The sequence below is a fragment of the Paramacrobiotus metropolitanus genome, unplaced genomic scaffold (assembly GCF_019649055.1).
Source record: "Paramacrobiotus metropolitanus isolate TYO unplaced genomic scaffold, Prichtersi_v1.0 Parri_scaffold0000009, whole genome shotgun sequence".
Taxonomy (NCBI): domain Eukaryota; kingdom Metazoa; phylum Tardigrada; class Eutardigrada; order Parachela; family Macrobiotidae; genus Paramacrobiotus; species Paramacrobiotus metropolitanus.
In genome coordinates, this window is record NW_026570229.1 from 1,503,361 (window position 1) to 1,518,931 (window position 15,571).

Sequence of the window (15,571 nt, forward strand, 5' to 3'; positions counted from 1 at the left end):
TAAAAGGTATTTTACATACTGTATGCAACACATATATTTATTTCAATGACGCCTTTATACTGTGCTGCGGCATTATTATTTTAAAAAATTTTTTCCCTAAATTTTGTATTTGTAATTTGGTTGCCTGGGTTCTACAAAAATTTATCAGGATATGTACGAATACACTCGTAATTGCTCTTGTACTCTTACATAAAAAAGCATTAGAAATAATTTACAAAAATAAAAACATACATAAAAAATACATAAATACATAAAAAAAATAAAAACATTTAATTGCTTTTGCACTCATACATAATGGAAGATCGCGTTAAGCACGGGTACATAAATCGCTAAACAGTGAACACCATAACCAATTAATCATATTTGTTACACGCAAAATACACCAACGATAATTGCCGATTATCTTTTCACCAAAAATTTCACAGTAATTTCGGAAACAAACACTTACTGATTATCAATCGACAGAAGCGGCCTGAACACACAGAAATTGGGGTACATCGGTATAACTAGCAGTCTGTGCTTTACGTTTGCCGCTTACGTACATGCGTCGTCATAAGTGCCGCCTATATTATTTACTATACCCAACGTCCTTAACCTTTATCCCGTCGTCTTACAATCCCGCTTAAGCTGGCCGATTGCGGCAACATGCGTAAAACACGCTCGTTAACCACGCCACCGGATATACATTAGCTGTACATTATGCTGCTACAACGCGGCTACACGGAACGCGTTAAGTTAATCCCGGGTGCACTTTAGGGAATTTCCCGCCGTTGCTGATTTACCGCTTGTTTCCGGTGAAATGTTCACCACTTCCCGTTTTTGCCGGTTTGCACAGTATATGAAAAATGACCGGCGCAGAAAAAATAAAAATATTTAACTGAACAGCTGATTACAAACGGAAAGGACAACATTTTTAGCGTATGTACACTATGTACAATACATTTACAAATGCTTTTATTGCACCCACACTGCAGCGTATCGATGTGTAACGACAACAACTCTGTACGATGACGTCATGATCCGCCGCTCAGCGATTTACCGGTCATTTTTACTATTGCGCTTTACGGAAAAGCGTCGAAACTATGTACACTTAACTGTATACACGATTGCACTACATGAGCATGTCGTAGCTACTTAATTGTACATCTACATACATTCGCCAAGCAGTCCTAATTTTACGATCAACCGCCGCACTGTCAGGAAGCCGAGTAATATACAGCAGTGTGCTGCGCCGTTTGTTGATGTGGCGCTTATTACCATTTCTCTAAATTTAGCGCCCAATTCCACCCCGTGCAAACAGATGCCGATGATCAATCCGACGAATGATTATCCATATGTTCCGCGCCTCTTCCATACCATTAACTGTCTGCGCGACTGTACAACTTCACAGTACAGCGATTTCTATAAAAACGACGCTTTAATTCCCGGTAGAAAACATAAACAATTCCCTACTTCCGCCGGAACCTAAGCAATTAACGGCCAAGTAAAAAACCATTACGGGAAAGATGAAAAATCACTGAAATTTTCTTGTATGACACTGGTGTATCGAGTACGTACAAACGACACATTTTCTTAAGCGGGGTACATATGCATAAGGATAGCCCGGCGTCTGTCGCAAAGAGATCGCTCTGCGTCATCCTCGCATACATCGCCTTCACCGCCGCAGCGATTTTCCAACTGGATCATTTTAACGCGCGGCTGGTGTCTAAACCGTTAATTTTCTCCTTCCACTGGAAAACAATATTCCTCCGCGTCTCCGGTTTCCCCTGTAATCTTTTCCCTTCCACCGGCATTTTCGTCACGCTGATTTCTTATAACCGTGTTGACGTTGGCTATCTAACGCTACATACTTTATATATATATATATAGGATTGTGTACATATATGCAACCGCCACGGTGATTCGGCGATGAGCAGTTCCGATCATCATCTGCACAGTAAGAAGGTGGTACAGCGATCATGCACATCCTACACGTTCCGCCATCCCGAATACACCACCACCAGCAGTCGGATGAATCATTACTCACCAGGTAAAAAGAACATACGGATACGCTATCCCAAATAACCGCTACTGACGAGGATAGCGTGTGATGCGCAGCGCGCACTGTTTTTTGGCAACGGACACTAAGGGTTATATCACCGCCGCGCTCTCCGCAGTGTGTATAGTTTATTCTGGGAATGAATTTGTCAAGCGTTCGTGATAAGCAGGCATCATTCGTTCACTGTTTAAATGATCGCTTGGTTGGTTTGCATCGTGTGGTTAATCCTAATTGTTCTCGTTCCTAATTACTGGTCGTTGGTTGCATGGATTGTAACGGTGATGTTGCTGGTGTATACGATTTTTGATAAGAGCGGAAGTCGCGCGCCACCTGTGTCCGGTAGGTCAAAAAGTTAAATGTCAGCAAAACATATAAAACCAATTTTCTCGACGATGAACAACACTAACGATTTTGGGCGATTTTTTCATGTTCAAAAAGTTTTGTATCTTGTTAAAAAAATTGTATCTTATTTGATTGGTGTCTTTTTAAAGATACCTGACCTTTGCTGAATGCTTGTTTAGTTTGATTTATCAAAACCCGAAAAAAATTCCAAATTTGCTGAAGCAGAGCACTAATAGCTTATCATTCTCTACAGAACATTTCTTACATACTTCGCAGTAATCAATTTTAATTATAATCCATATTATGAAAACCTGATAAACGCAACCTTATAACGCAAGCATAACATCGATTTTCGACCTATTTTTTTCGATCCAGGTTTTCGCGCTGATCCATTGATGCCATCCGTGGCGGCCCAACGTTAACATACTGTTTTTAACGTTATTTTGATGTATCCGTAATTTATGCAGTTTGTTTTAAATATGAATATATCCAGTTATTTTTTACATCATATTTAATCCAAATATTATCATAACATTTCAATATTACTACAAAGGGATATTAGCTTTAATAGCAAGCAAGCAAATGAAAACTGCATCTGCGTGCGCAAGCGAACGTTGACACAGACGATAATAATATGTTATTTTTATGCCGGCTTTACTGAGTTACTGGTTAACATTTTCCCAGTGACTGGAAACTACACAGATAAAGTCACTGGGAAGGCCGTCATTAGCATTAGCGAAGCCAGTGTAAGGACTGACAGATTGCTAGCTCATATTTCGCTGTTGCTGTGCATGCGATTAAGGCTCGGGATCCCGCGACGCATATCCTTACACGATGGCCGCCTCTGCCCTTTCCGCATCCTCCCTGCCGCACCACAGCCACACCACTAACAGCAGTAGCAGCAGTAGCAGCAGTAACATCTACGATCTCGTGCGCTCATCCTTCAACGCCTTCCGTCCCACATCCGCCACCACCTCCACCTCCAACAGTTACCACGCCCCCACGTTGAACGACGACTTTAGTCACCTCTACAGCGGCTCCGGTGTTTCGACCGCTAGCTCCAGTCGTCCGTCGCCCTCCAGCCGGAAGTTCGCCGGAAGTAGTAAACTCGACCGCAACCGGCGTCGGACGCTGCAGGACTTCCAGTCGTTGAGGCTGTCGGAGGAGCCCGACGAGATCTTCCCGGTGCAGCCGGCTTATCTGCAGCTGCACCGACCGTCTTTCATCAGTTTTGCTCAAAATAGCCGGGAGCGGGAGCTGGAGAAGGAGAGGCAGGACCGCGAACGGGAGCGCGAAAAGGAGCGGCAACGGGATCGCGATCGGCTGGAACGGGAGCGTATCATGGGCTGCAATTTTAGGTGCGTTTATTTAGCCGATAAACGCTTTATTAACTAAAATTTAAAAAAATTAAATTAATGTAGGTGTATAAATAATTTAAATATGCTTATGCTCGAAATGGATTTTACCAGCCCAAGTAAATCAACTAGATTACTTGGGCGTCGATATACGTGACGAGCGAAGCGACCAGTCGTTAATGAATAAAAATACTTAATACTTGTTTTTAAAATTAAACAAAATTACTTTATTCTGGTAATTAGCTGTAGCAGTGTAAGGATTGACAGATTGCTAGCTCAGTTCCTGAATAAATATTTTTTTGTTGCGTCGTTTAGTAATCCGCGCCGGCGTCCCAGCGGCGAATTCACCACGTTCAAAGCCATGTCCAGCGACAACCTCCCGGAGGTGGCGCACTCCACCTACCGACCCCTACTCTCCTCCGTGACGTCCTTCTCCTCGACGGACTCTTTCGACGGGAAGTACAGCAGCACCAGCAGTCTGAACCTTCTAGGTTCCATGGACCGGGATGATGTCTTCGGGGAGCGGCGTCCCTCCCGCCCCCAGACCATCCAGCCGCCGGCCGCCCCCGTCAAAAAATGCAGTCCGTACGAGCGCGCCCGCTTGTCCTCGCAGGCCGGGCTCAGTCCGGCCACGATGCCGACAGCCGAACAGATGGCGTATGTACCGCCGCCGAAACGGGAAGATGGGTCAATGAGGTGAGACTGGATTCCTTCGTGGTAATTTTTATCTCACATGCCCCTAAGCGAGACATCTGTCGAGTGCACCGACCTTTTATTTATGGTGTCAGGAAATAGATTTCGCGCGGGAAAATGTAATTACCGCCGTGCATTCCAATGTGACATAACGCAAATGACGCGCCGGCACTGCGGTTATTATGGTGGGAAATGTGCCACGTTCAAAGTGTTAATTGAAATTGGTGACCTTTTCTTAGGTTTCTTAGATTTCTTAGACCGCTTAAAACTATGTAAAAAATTGCTTCAAAATTTCAAGGTAGTTCAAAGGTCACGAGTAATGTAGGACTAAAAAAAGTTATGCTTCGATTTTTTTTATATTCCGCAAACGACCACTTCTCTGTTCGAACCCGGTGCTGACGATTTATGCGCATTGGATGTGTTCCTGTTGCATACTGTTTGTTGATTTTATTATTCAGTTTTCGAACCGCGGACCGACCGATTTATATTTTCTGACCACAAAATTTCTTAAAATTCGGCGGTATTATAAAGGTCACGACAGATATATAGATCATCATCCGGTTTTTTACTACAGCGCGATGGATTATCGGCTGCACACGTCTCCACCATCTTCCTTGATCACGTGCCCAGATCCGCTGCCCGCACCTCCCGCCCAACCGGCGGCACGTCGTCCCCGGGAGTTGGCGCGTTTCCGCTCGCTAATTGAGATTGACTCGTTGGCTGGTCAGTTGGCACTGCATCCCGGCAACGCCTATAATCACACGGTACAGCCGCAGTTGTCGCCGCTGTCGCCCAACGGCGGCGAGACCAGCGCCGAGTCGGACACGGAGTGCACGGTGCGGCCGCATCTCGTCAAACGGTCCGAGCGGCCGGAACGCTCCATTCTGGACCGCAGCACCGTGCAGATGCACCAGCCTAGTGTTGTGACGCGGGGCGGCAGTCTGCTGATGCAGACCGATGGATTGGTAAGTCACAACCAATTTTTAAACTTTTTTGTTGGGTTTCTCATCTTGTTGGGTTTCTGAATTTTTATTTGCTATTGCAGATTGCAAAATTACTGCCAAATTTAGTTAGACAAAGTTTTATGTATTTTATTTATGTGTTTCATATATATGTAATTTGGTAATATATATGTACTTTTTTAACAGATGAATATTTTTACATTACGGCAGAATTACAGAATTTTCCACTGACGAAAAAGTTCGGTAAAATATTGTAAAACAGACATATTTTTTGAAAATCTCTAAAAATAATAAAAAAATATTACGAGTACTATAAAAAATACAAACAAAAAATATTATTATTGCATTTTAAAATATAAAACACTATTGTCAGATAACAGATACAAAGGAATCAATGTTATTAAAAATCCGCTAACTTACAAGTACTTACAATGTTTTTAATTTCATGGAATCTAAAACATACAGTTGTTGAACTCTGCCGATACTTCAGTGATATCTCAGCGAAAAACATCCGCACCGCCTGTTTTCCCGTGTAAACATTTGTGCGGCGATGGAGTGGTGGGTCGGGGTTGTGTTTGCGCTTGCGTCATCCCTTGGCAGGCACTGCAGCTAGACACACGGACGCATTCAGTCAAAATTAGACACATCTTCCGCATCCGGCCAACATCCACCCATTTTTTATCCATTAATAATTTGTTTCGTTATCCAACCGCACTTCCGTATTAATAAAAAATAATTTAAGTTCCGACTTAATTGCCAGAATATTTTTTAAATCAAAGTCCGAAGATTTTTTTTCCAAATTATTCCAAAAAAGCATTTAGCTGTCGCCAGGTGGAACTAGTTTGCGAAGGTTGTTCAACTTGCTGACAGATTGCGAAGCTGAGAGGAAAATGACCAGGCTAAAATAATTAAATGTCAATGTGTGAAACACGTAGATTTGGGTGCCGCCCTGGCGTGCTGAAAACATATGTATATACAGTGTATACAGGCCGAGTGGGTCGGGCGCAAACTAAATGTAGCGATAACCTCCTTTCTCCTTCGGCATCATTTAACCAGCTTCCGGTCATTCGGATCACGTTCCCAATATCGTTGGCATCATTTCGGCCGACTGGAAAGATTAATCCGAAACCAAACAAAAAGTCCAGTGCTCGTTAAATAAAAAAAATTCAAAAATATTAAAGGTTTAAAAAAATACTTAATAAACTTTTTTCGATAAATCAAAAACCAACCAAAACTTAAAAGAAAAATACAATGTTTTTAAATAAAATCAAAATCAGAAGAAAATAATTTTCTGAATCATTAAACTAATTTATTACTATTTTTTTGGATAAATCAAAAGCCGTGAAATTAAAATGGATAATATGTATCTGTAGAGCGTTTTTAAACAGGATCCACCGCATGAGTCTTACACGTTTTTTTCATAAATAAAATTAACCAACGGTAAAAAATATTAGAAAATGATTAATTATGTAATGTAAAAAATGTTCCTACTACGAAATGTCATTCTAATTATTTCAAAAACAATGGTTTTTTAGGCGTATAACGCGCACAGTCCGTCGTTAACATCGTTCATGCCGGTGAACGGTAAACCGGCATCCTTCGACTCCACGGCCAGCGATGCCGTCAACGGGAGCGCCAATCAGTGCAGCCAGCTGTCAACAAGTGCCCCGACCGGCAGCAAGCCGGCTGCGGCATCTGCCGCGGCACACAACGGCTCAACGATCAATCGGAAGAGTAACAAACTGGCCTACAGTCACTCCTTCGACGTGGCCTTTCCGCTGCCGGATGCCGAGCCGGAGCCGGATGCGGCGGCAACCGGCCATGCTAACCCACTTGCCGCTGACCGCCAACATCTCCCCAACAATTCCCCACCGGAAACCACCCAATTGCCCGCTGAGGGTAAGCGAACAGCTCGTTAATTTTATGGTATCTACCGTCAATTTGTTTTCTATAAATATCGGTAAATCTGTTGGGCACCCATTAAAAAAAAAGAAATGCTCTTAATTAAAACAAAAACTTAAAAAACATTTTAACTGAAAATTGGATTCAGAGAATTCAAAATCTACCATTTTTGATATTCCTTTTTTTATATTTTTTACATTCAAAAATTAAAAGAAAATTTAAAGTTGGCATTTTTTAATTTTTATTAGATTTCTCATTTCTTTTCATACATTTATTTATACCTTAAATAAAATATAAGGTACTTACGCCTTTAAATAAACTGCCGTTGCAAATTCAGTTATGTAGTTTAGTTTAAGATCAGAATAACGGACATCATTTAAGATATAATGTTTCTATGTACTGTAGAAAATATTCTGCTGATTATGAAATAAAAAAATTTATAACGATTTGGAACACAACAAATTTGTCTAAAATGTTAAAAATTTATCGAATTTTGATTTTTTCTTGTTGTTATACTGCAAAATGCACTAAGGAATTAAAAAAGATGTAAGAAAATTTTTAGTATGTGGTGTACAGCGTGAGAAGGAGTCAAAAGGTCACCAGAATTACGCATATAGACACACGCGTATTTTCGTCATGATATACAATTAGGCAAGAGTGCGCGATACTGTTGTGTATTGGTTGGGGCGAGATTCGCGGAAAAGTATCCGCGGAATGCCGGTTAAGCGTTCCGCTGCACCGCCATTCCGATGGGGAGATTAATTTTCTCCGCGAGTACTTCTGTCACGTCCCGCTCCGGCTTGGCCGCATACAGTCTGTATAAGAGAGGAAACATACCCAGCGCTAAATTTAAACATTGTTGCCGTTTGGCTACGGATGCTGGCAGTTGGCGGGAAAACGTGAATGAGTGTATACGGCACATATATATAATTTATCCATACTTGCCGTTGGTACATTATTCACGATGTCACATGTCTGCACCGAAAATGTTTTTGAACACTGGTTTTAAAAATGATTGCGGCTTGGGAAACTGATACTTGACGTCAAGTCAAGTCGGGTAATTACGCGCAGTTAAGAAAATTCAAAAAAGGCAAACCATAATCGACAGCATCCTTGCTTTTAAAATACCAGAAAATTTGGAGACATCACAATCTTTTTTTAAAATATTATTCATCACGTTGTTTTTAAACTATTTCAATTTTTTTTAAAAACTAATGAAATGCTGTTCGTTTTACCGCAAACAAAAGTTTTGAATGCTGGTTTAAAACTTTAAATATAAAGTGTAAAAAAATTTGAAAAAAGCAAACCTTAACTGACAACGTGAACATATGCTTTGAAAGACTAGAAAAGTTTGAAACATGTTTTACTCACCGTGTTGTTTTTGTTTTAAAACTGATAAAAATGTTGATCTCTTTGCTATAAATAGCATGTTTTGTTTTGAGGCTTTTATTGTTACAATAACACGTTATTTATTAACAGTAATTCTGATGAAATAGCAATAGTAAATAATACGTACTAAATGCTAATTTATCTACAATTCAGGGTAATGACGCGCACTCATACAATTTATAACATAATTTGATTCAAAGTATGCCCGAAATTCTTTCTAGTCAGTAAATATTAAATAGGATACCTTGGCTTAGTTGGCTATAATTAGAATATACTCGTAGCAAAGACACGTGTAAACACGTAATTTTTTGGACGACGATGCCTGTTACATTACGCAAGAAGATGGAGCAGTGGGCTGATTTTCGCTTGTTATATTACAGTGCTGGCTGGAGCGAGTGGTCAGCCGTCAGCTGCAGCGTCAAGTCAGCAGCTGTCGACGGAGCTCAGCAACCAGATGAAGAATGCAGCACAGCCGGAAGATGGCACGTCAGCCGCGCCGGCGCTGAAGAACGGAAATGCGCTGGCAGCAGCCGATGCGCTTCCGCTGGCTACTACGGCAGCAGCGCCCAGTAAGCCGGTAGCGGCGGCTGCCGACAGCGAGGGACATCTCATCTACCGAGAGGGCGACATCGTCGGCAATAAATGTAAGGAATTGCCTTAAATCCAGCCTTATTTCGAATAATTTATATATAACTAAAAACGTCTTATGCATCAGTTTTTTTATTTTTTTTAAATTGATTTTATATGTTTTAAAATCATTTTTATATTTTTACAATTATTTTTACATTTTTAAAATATATTTTGTATAATTATTTTATATTTTCTAATTAGTTTTAGATTATTTTTTCTAATTATTTTCTTCACAATATTTTTTAAACACGTCAATATATCTTATATATGTAGAGCTCTATAATTCCACTACTTTGTTTTTTCTTATTTATTTTAGTTTTCTCAGTAGTCAGTTGTTGTGTACAATATAGATGAAATATGAAATTTATTCCAGTGGTCTTTTATGTATATTTTACCTTATAATGTACACATGGTTAGCAAATGCATAACAAGCGATGATTCCCATCGTAGATGAAGTCTTGGGAACGCTGGGTGAAGGAACATTCGGTACGCGCATTTTCTTTATTTAAAATTTATTCTTAATTAACTGAAGTTTATATCGTCGATTTCTTAATTGCAGGCAAAGTCGTGTGCGCCAAGGCTACTATATCGTAAGTCTCACAATCACACCATAAAAAACGAAGAAAACTGCGAATTATACGGTGCGCCTGGCAGGTGTCCTAATGGAGATACGAAAAGCAAAGTCGTCGCGCTGAAAATTATCCGCAATGTGGACAAATACCGGGAGGCGGCTAAGCTGGAAATTAACGTACTGCGCACCGTCCACCGCAAGGATCCCAAAGCACAATAGTAAGCGCAGGCTAATTACTGTAGCATCAAAACAGTATTCGCGCGGCGTATTTGTATCTGCCTCGTTCCATTGCAGTTTGCTTATAATTATCCTCTGATAGTTCTCTTAATTATTTAATAAAGTAAAAAATAAATTTGATGATACTGATTACTGTTATTTTTCCGTCTTCGTTAACAGTCAGTGTGTGGCGATGTTGGACCATTTCGATCATTTCGGGCACATTTGCATCGCTTTCGAGATGCTGGGCAAAAGTGTATTTGATTTCCTGGTACGATAAATCCGTTCAACTGCTGCTGTGATAATTAAATACAAATTTGTAACTCCATTAATTTTCTTCTGAACAGAAAGAGAATAACTACTATCCCTTCACCATGGATCAAGTACGGCATATCACCTACCAACTCTGCTATTCCGTCAGCTGTAAGCGCCACACCTCACTTGCGTACAACTTGTAACAAATCCTACATCAATCACGTTGTCATGTGCGTGTACAGTTCTGCATCAGAATCAGCTGACGCATACCGACCTGAAACCGGAGAACATGCTCTTCGTCAATGATGAGTACGAGCTGACCAAAGTCAGTAAGGTACGCCCCACGAAAACCTCCGCAAAAAAAAACACTTGGCACGGAATTCTTCCACGTTTCGTATTAGTAACGGAACTGACTCATTCGTTGCAGAATAAGAAAAGCAAGACCATCAGCACCGATAACTTCTACGATGTGCGAAGAGTGAGGGACGACACCATCCGGCTAATTGACTTCGGTTCGGCTACGTTCGACGATGAGCACCATAGTACGGTTATCTCCACCCGGCACTACCGCGCACCGGAGGTCATACTCGGTAAAAACAACTCCGCGGTCTTTGTTCCGACATTTAATTACGAGAATGTTTACGCTTCCATGTAGAACTGGGATGGGCACAGCCGTGTGATATTTGGAGCATCGGCTGTATCCTTTTGAGCTCTTCACCGGGGTCACTTTATTCCAGGTACGCAAAAGAGACAAGTACAATATGTGTATAAAACATGATATTGCTAAAATACTTTATAGCACAAAACTAAAGTAGCACTTTACCGCGTATTGCGCAAACAAGCGCTTCTATGTACGAACCCAGTGCTGGCGATTTATGAGCACTGGATGGACTATTTGCTGATTTTATTATCAAATTTTCGAGCCACGAACCGACTGGCCAGTTTCGGTTTTCTTAAATTGTACAGTTATTCATATTGGCAGTGCCAAGAAACATAGTAAAAGCAGTATTTAGGAGGCAAGTTAAAACAAGCTTTTCATATTTTTCGTTAGACACATGATAACCTGGAGCATCTGGCCATGATGGAACGGATCCTGGGACCGCTGCCATATCGCATGTGTAAACGCACCAAGTACGTCCGTTGTTCGCTGCTCATTTACAGAACTTTTTTAGGTTAAGATCTTCATGCATAATTATGTTTCTCTTCTCTCTTAACAGAACCTCATTTTTTACTGATGGCAAACTGGACTGGGATCCTCGCAGTGCCGATGCATCGTACGTTCGGGACAACTGCAAACCTCTAATGGTAACCCATCAGAATTCGCTCGTTTTTCTAAGAAACCTAAGAAATCTAAGAAACCGTTGTATGTTACAGCGGTACATGAACGTCAACAACGAGGACGAACGCCAGCTCTTCGACCTGCTGAGCCGCATGCTGGAGTACGAGCCCACAGCGCGCATCAAGGTCACCGACGCCCTGGCGCATCCGTTCTTCCTCAAACTGACCGCGGAGCAGCGCAAGCACATCTTCCCGGAGGGACGCATCAGTAGTGGACGCAGCGCCGAATAAGGCGCGCCACTTGTGATATTATACATATCGGGAATGATACGACTGTGGTTTATGTGTATACTCGGTTCTTCGTACTCTTTTTGTGCCTGCCCTGCGTTCTAAGCAGGATTTACAGTGTTTTATTGGTTTTTGATTTATTGCTCATTCATGTTGTGCCTTTAGGAGAAATTTTGCTTACGTTGCTTGAAATGGCGTTTCTTAATTATGTTGTACCAGTTTTCTTTGATACTTCTGGCTATGTACAAAAATGTGCAAGAACTCCGTATACTGCGACAATAATACGGGCTTCCATAGTTGCATTGGTCAGAAGAGACTAATTTCATAGCGAAAACATTGCTTCATAAAGCGTATTTATTATTTCATTTTTTATGGCCATGTTGTTGAGTACTTAGATCCTGTTTGACTTTGGGCAGAAAGACATGCTAAGGCTAAGCTTTTACAGGCGACTTAGAGTTTTTACTAATAGAATAGTCTTATAAAAAATTCTTTCAGAATTTATAAAATCTTATTTTTCCCAAAAAATGCTGGGTCTATCACGCCCACTTGTCTCGGTAATTTCACGCTCGATTCATACGTGCTTGTTCAGCAATTCGTCTTTGTTGTGCCGCGCTGGCGCTCATTAGCAAATGTTCGTTCTACCTCAAACCTGTTTCCCGTTTGATTACTTACGTTATTCACGTAATAATATCTATGCCGCACCGGGCACGTGCCGCATTCAACAGGAAAACGGGCGCGCAGGTAACACTTCGTCGTTGTGCTCTCCGCTGACGCTAATCATTTACGAGGATGCGCTCAAAGTTGAACAAGACGGATGGGAATTATGAAAGTCTATCGGTCTTGTGGATGCCGCCCGTTCGCACGTCAGTATGTCGGCTACAGTTGCAAACTTGGTGATTTTATGACAGACCTGCAAAGTTCACAAAATCACGTCAGCATTCAAGCTTGTTGATATTTGAATACGGTAGATAATCCTTTCCCGATCAGGTCTGCAATAACAGATCACTTCTAACAGCTTGCAAAAAAACGCAAACCATACAGTGTCCTCTGCGGTTGCTTTATTAGTCACAAATCTCACAATCCTGTATTCCGTACCGTGCAGATCATTATTTCGGCAAAATGTTTCTGCTCAATCACTGTCCAAAAAAAAGCAAGAAAGGGGATGTGACGTCTGTATGACAGACGTCAACGTGATGTTATACACCAGAAAACCCCAAAAAATTTCCCTACCTGGTGGATATTTACTTATCCAGGCAAAACGTATAAAAGTGCCGCTGTCCATAAACAAGAATTCATCTAGTCGTCTTCCACTTTTAAAAAGACAGTAACTTTCTCCTTTTAAAAGACTTTGAAGTCCGCTCTTTTCGTACAAAACGTTGCTATGGCTCGCCTGACCTTTATCCTCTTGTTGGCATTGACAATCAGCTGCTGCTTTGCATCACCGCTTCTTCACGAATGGGATGGTGAAGGGACGGATGGGACAGATTGGGAGGATGAAAGCCACGAGGCGGTCAGTTTTCTAACTTTACCAGCTATTTCTTGAACAACCGTTCACCGTTGGTACCTTCTACTGATTAATTATGCAGGCATTCAGAGAATATATATAATGAAAAGTAGGATTAGAAACTGAGAATGCCTAATTTTTACGCAGAACTGCGCTTCTCTATTTCAAACGTTGTGCTGACGGTTTACACGTGATGGATGTATGCCTGTTGTGCACTGTCTGTTGATTTCATTTACAATACGTAATTTGAACCGCGGACCAATTGGCCATTTTTTAAATTTTTGTGCTACCTTCTGCTCTTTTGGAAGCGGAAACCATTTACAGCAATCTGAGCACTGTGTGTTGTACCTGCTCCCTTGTTTACAGGTTTGTGTTATGTAGGTTATGGCTCCACTGATGCGAGCCAAGCGTGACGTGCTGAAGGGCTCCTGCGTGTGGGGTGCCACCGACTACAAGAGCGACTGCCTGGCCGAATGCAAACGCATGGGATACAAAGGAGGTCACTGCGGCAGTTTCCTCAACGTCAACTGCTGGTGTGAGCAGTGAGACGCAGCCGAAAAGAACGCTGCAACGATCAAGATCCATGGACAGCGTAAACCAGTGCTTGAGTTTTGATAAAGCAGTGACCTTTTGTTTTGTTTTCCTTTACTCATTTCGGCTCTATTCAACTGTTCACAACGAAATTGTGATTTTTTTCATAATACGGTAATTTTCCCTAGTTAAAGTCAATCTGAGTGCAGCAAAATTGCGCGAATGGTTTTACTTATCCCGATTATGTTTTTAAGTGGTCCATTGGCGGCGTTTTCCGCTGACCCTGAGTGACATATTTGTAATACCATGTGATTTTTAACCTGATTAAGAAGTAATAATTTACAGATTTGCACATGAAAAGCACAAGACCGGTTTCTGAAAATTGGCGCAATTCAAATGATGCGTAAAAAGGCAGCAAAAGCAATAAGAAACGTGCACAATTTATCCAGACCTTTTAAATTGTCATATGTGTACGTTAATTTTTGTACTTATGTGCCATAATATTGATTTATCTGCGCGCTAGTAATGTACATAGAACTACATAGTTAATAATGCTATTAATTTAAAGCCGCTCGTCAGCAAGAATAAGTAACTGCACGTACATTATACTACTCTCAAAACTAATGCAAGTCGATACATTTTAACCGTTCGTTGTATGCTAGCGTATTATCTGTACCCGTACCCCTACTGCAAATATAGTTATATATATAATAGAGCACGTCTGTCTGGAGTTCACACCCAAAGCCAATAGCACCATAAATACGTACGGGTGGTTATACAGTATGTTATGGCAGGTGATCTGGTGCATGGTACCAAACATCGTGTACATGCGCGAAAACGTTTACTTCGCGCAGCTCCAAAAACTTTTTTACTGTGTTTTATGGCATTCTGTAGCCAAACGATTTGTATACTGTACACTTGCCAGGAAACCATATGCCTGTGCAAGATTCGGTTGCGGAGTTATGGCTGTGAGAAGCATCCAAACAGTTTAAAATGCATTCAAATGTACAACAGTTTTTAAAACTGTAAAATAAATTTCAAAAGTTTCGAAATACTTGAATTAAGTGGTCATTTTCGTGCTGTCATGGGAAAACTTTTATTTATTTCAAGTGGCATTTTGATCATGCTTCCGTCATTACACGTAATACTTTGGTTAATCTACAAAATGTACAAGGGCTCCGCCCACTGCGACAACAACACGTGCTTCCATGACACATTCAGTCCTGCGCCGACATAATTACAATCTTTCAACAATCGCCGGAGGTTTTTTGGGCGGTGGGGTTTACCTCCGGCCGGTGTAGGAGGAACTGCCATAAGTGCCGCTGCTTCCCGAACTTCCCGAACTTCCGGTGCTCCCCGAACTGCCCGAGCTACCGGTGTTGGAGATAAAGGTGTTGCTGACGCTGTTTGAGAGCGGCGTTAATACCGGCGCACCGGCGGCAAACATCTGATTCAGTTCTGCAAGACGGAATAAGAGGCCGCCGTTAGGTAAAGGTCACAGATTTAATTGCATGGAACGTACGGTTAACGGGCACGATGACCATCCCGGGTGCTAACCCTTGGTAAAGGAGATAAGGACCACCGGTGCCTTGAGAAGCTGCAAAAATAGCATTTCCC

General features: G+C 41.5%; 2 protein-coding genes and 1 long non-coding RNA gene across 3 annotated transcripts; 2 read left to right on the forward strand and 1 right to left on the reverse strand.

Moving 5' to 3' along the window:
• The first annotated feature begins 1,671 nt into the window (after positions 1-1,671).
• LOC129582895 (uncharacterized) lies at positions 1,672-12,198 on the forward strand. Its single transcript, XM_055474522.1, is given in 18 exon segments — positions 1,672-2,029; positions 3,183-3,738; positions 4,051-4,431; positions 5,003-5,393; positions 6,926-7,289; positions 9,062-9,325; positions 9,762-9,797; positions 9,871-9,901; positions 9,966-10,100; positions 10,279-10,369; positions 10,446-10,521; positions 10,596-10,687; positions 10,781-10,943; positions 11,009-11,053; positions 11,056-11,090; positions 11,405-11,484; positions 11,571-11,658; positions 11,728-12,198. Coding segments are annotated over 18 exon segments (3,144 nt in total). The 5' UTR covers positions 1,672-1,908; the 3' UTR covers positions 11,923-12,198.
• Positions 12,199-13,211: 1,013 nt separating this feature from the next.
• LOC129583088 (defensin-like) lies at positions 13,212-14,320 on the forward strand. Its single transcript, XM_055474797.1, has 2 exons — positions 13,212-13,429; positions 13,805-14,320. Exons 1-2 carry the CDS (start codon positions 13,301-13,303, stop codon positions 13,967-13,969), a joined length of 294 nt encoding a protein of 97 aa, XP_055330772.1. The 5' UTR covers positions 13,212-13,300; the 3' UTR covers positions 13,970-14,320.
• Positions 14,321-15,036: 716 nt separating this feature from the next.
• LOC129583112 (uncharacterized) lies at positions 15,037-15,551 on the reverse strand. The gene is made up of 2 exons (XR_008689723.1): positions 15,477-15,551; positions 15,037-15,412 (listed from the first exon to the last, which is right to left on the reverse strand). It is a non-coding gene; the product is annotated as an uncharacterized LOC129583112 (long non-coding RNA).
• Positions 15,552-15,571: the final 20 nt, after the last annotated feature.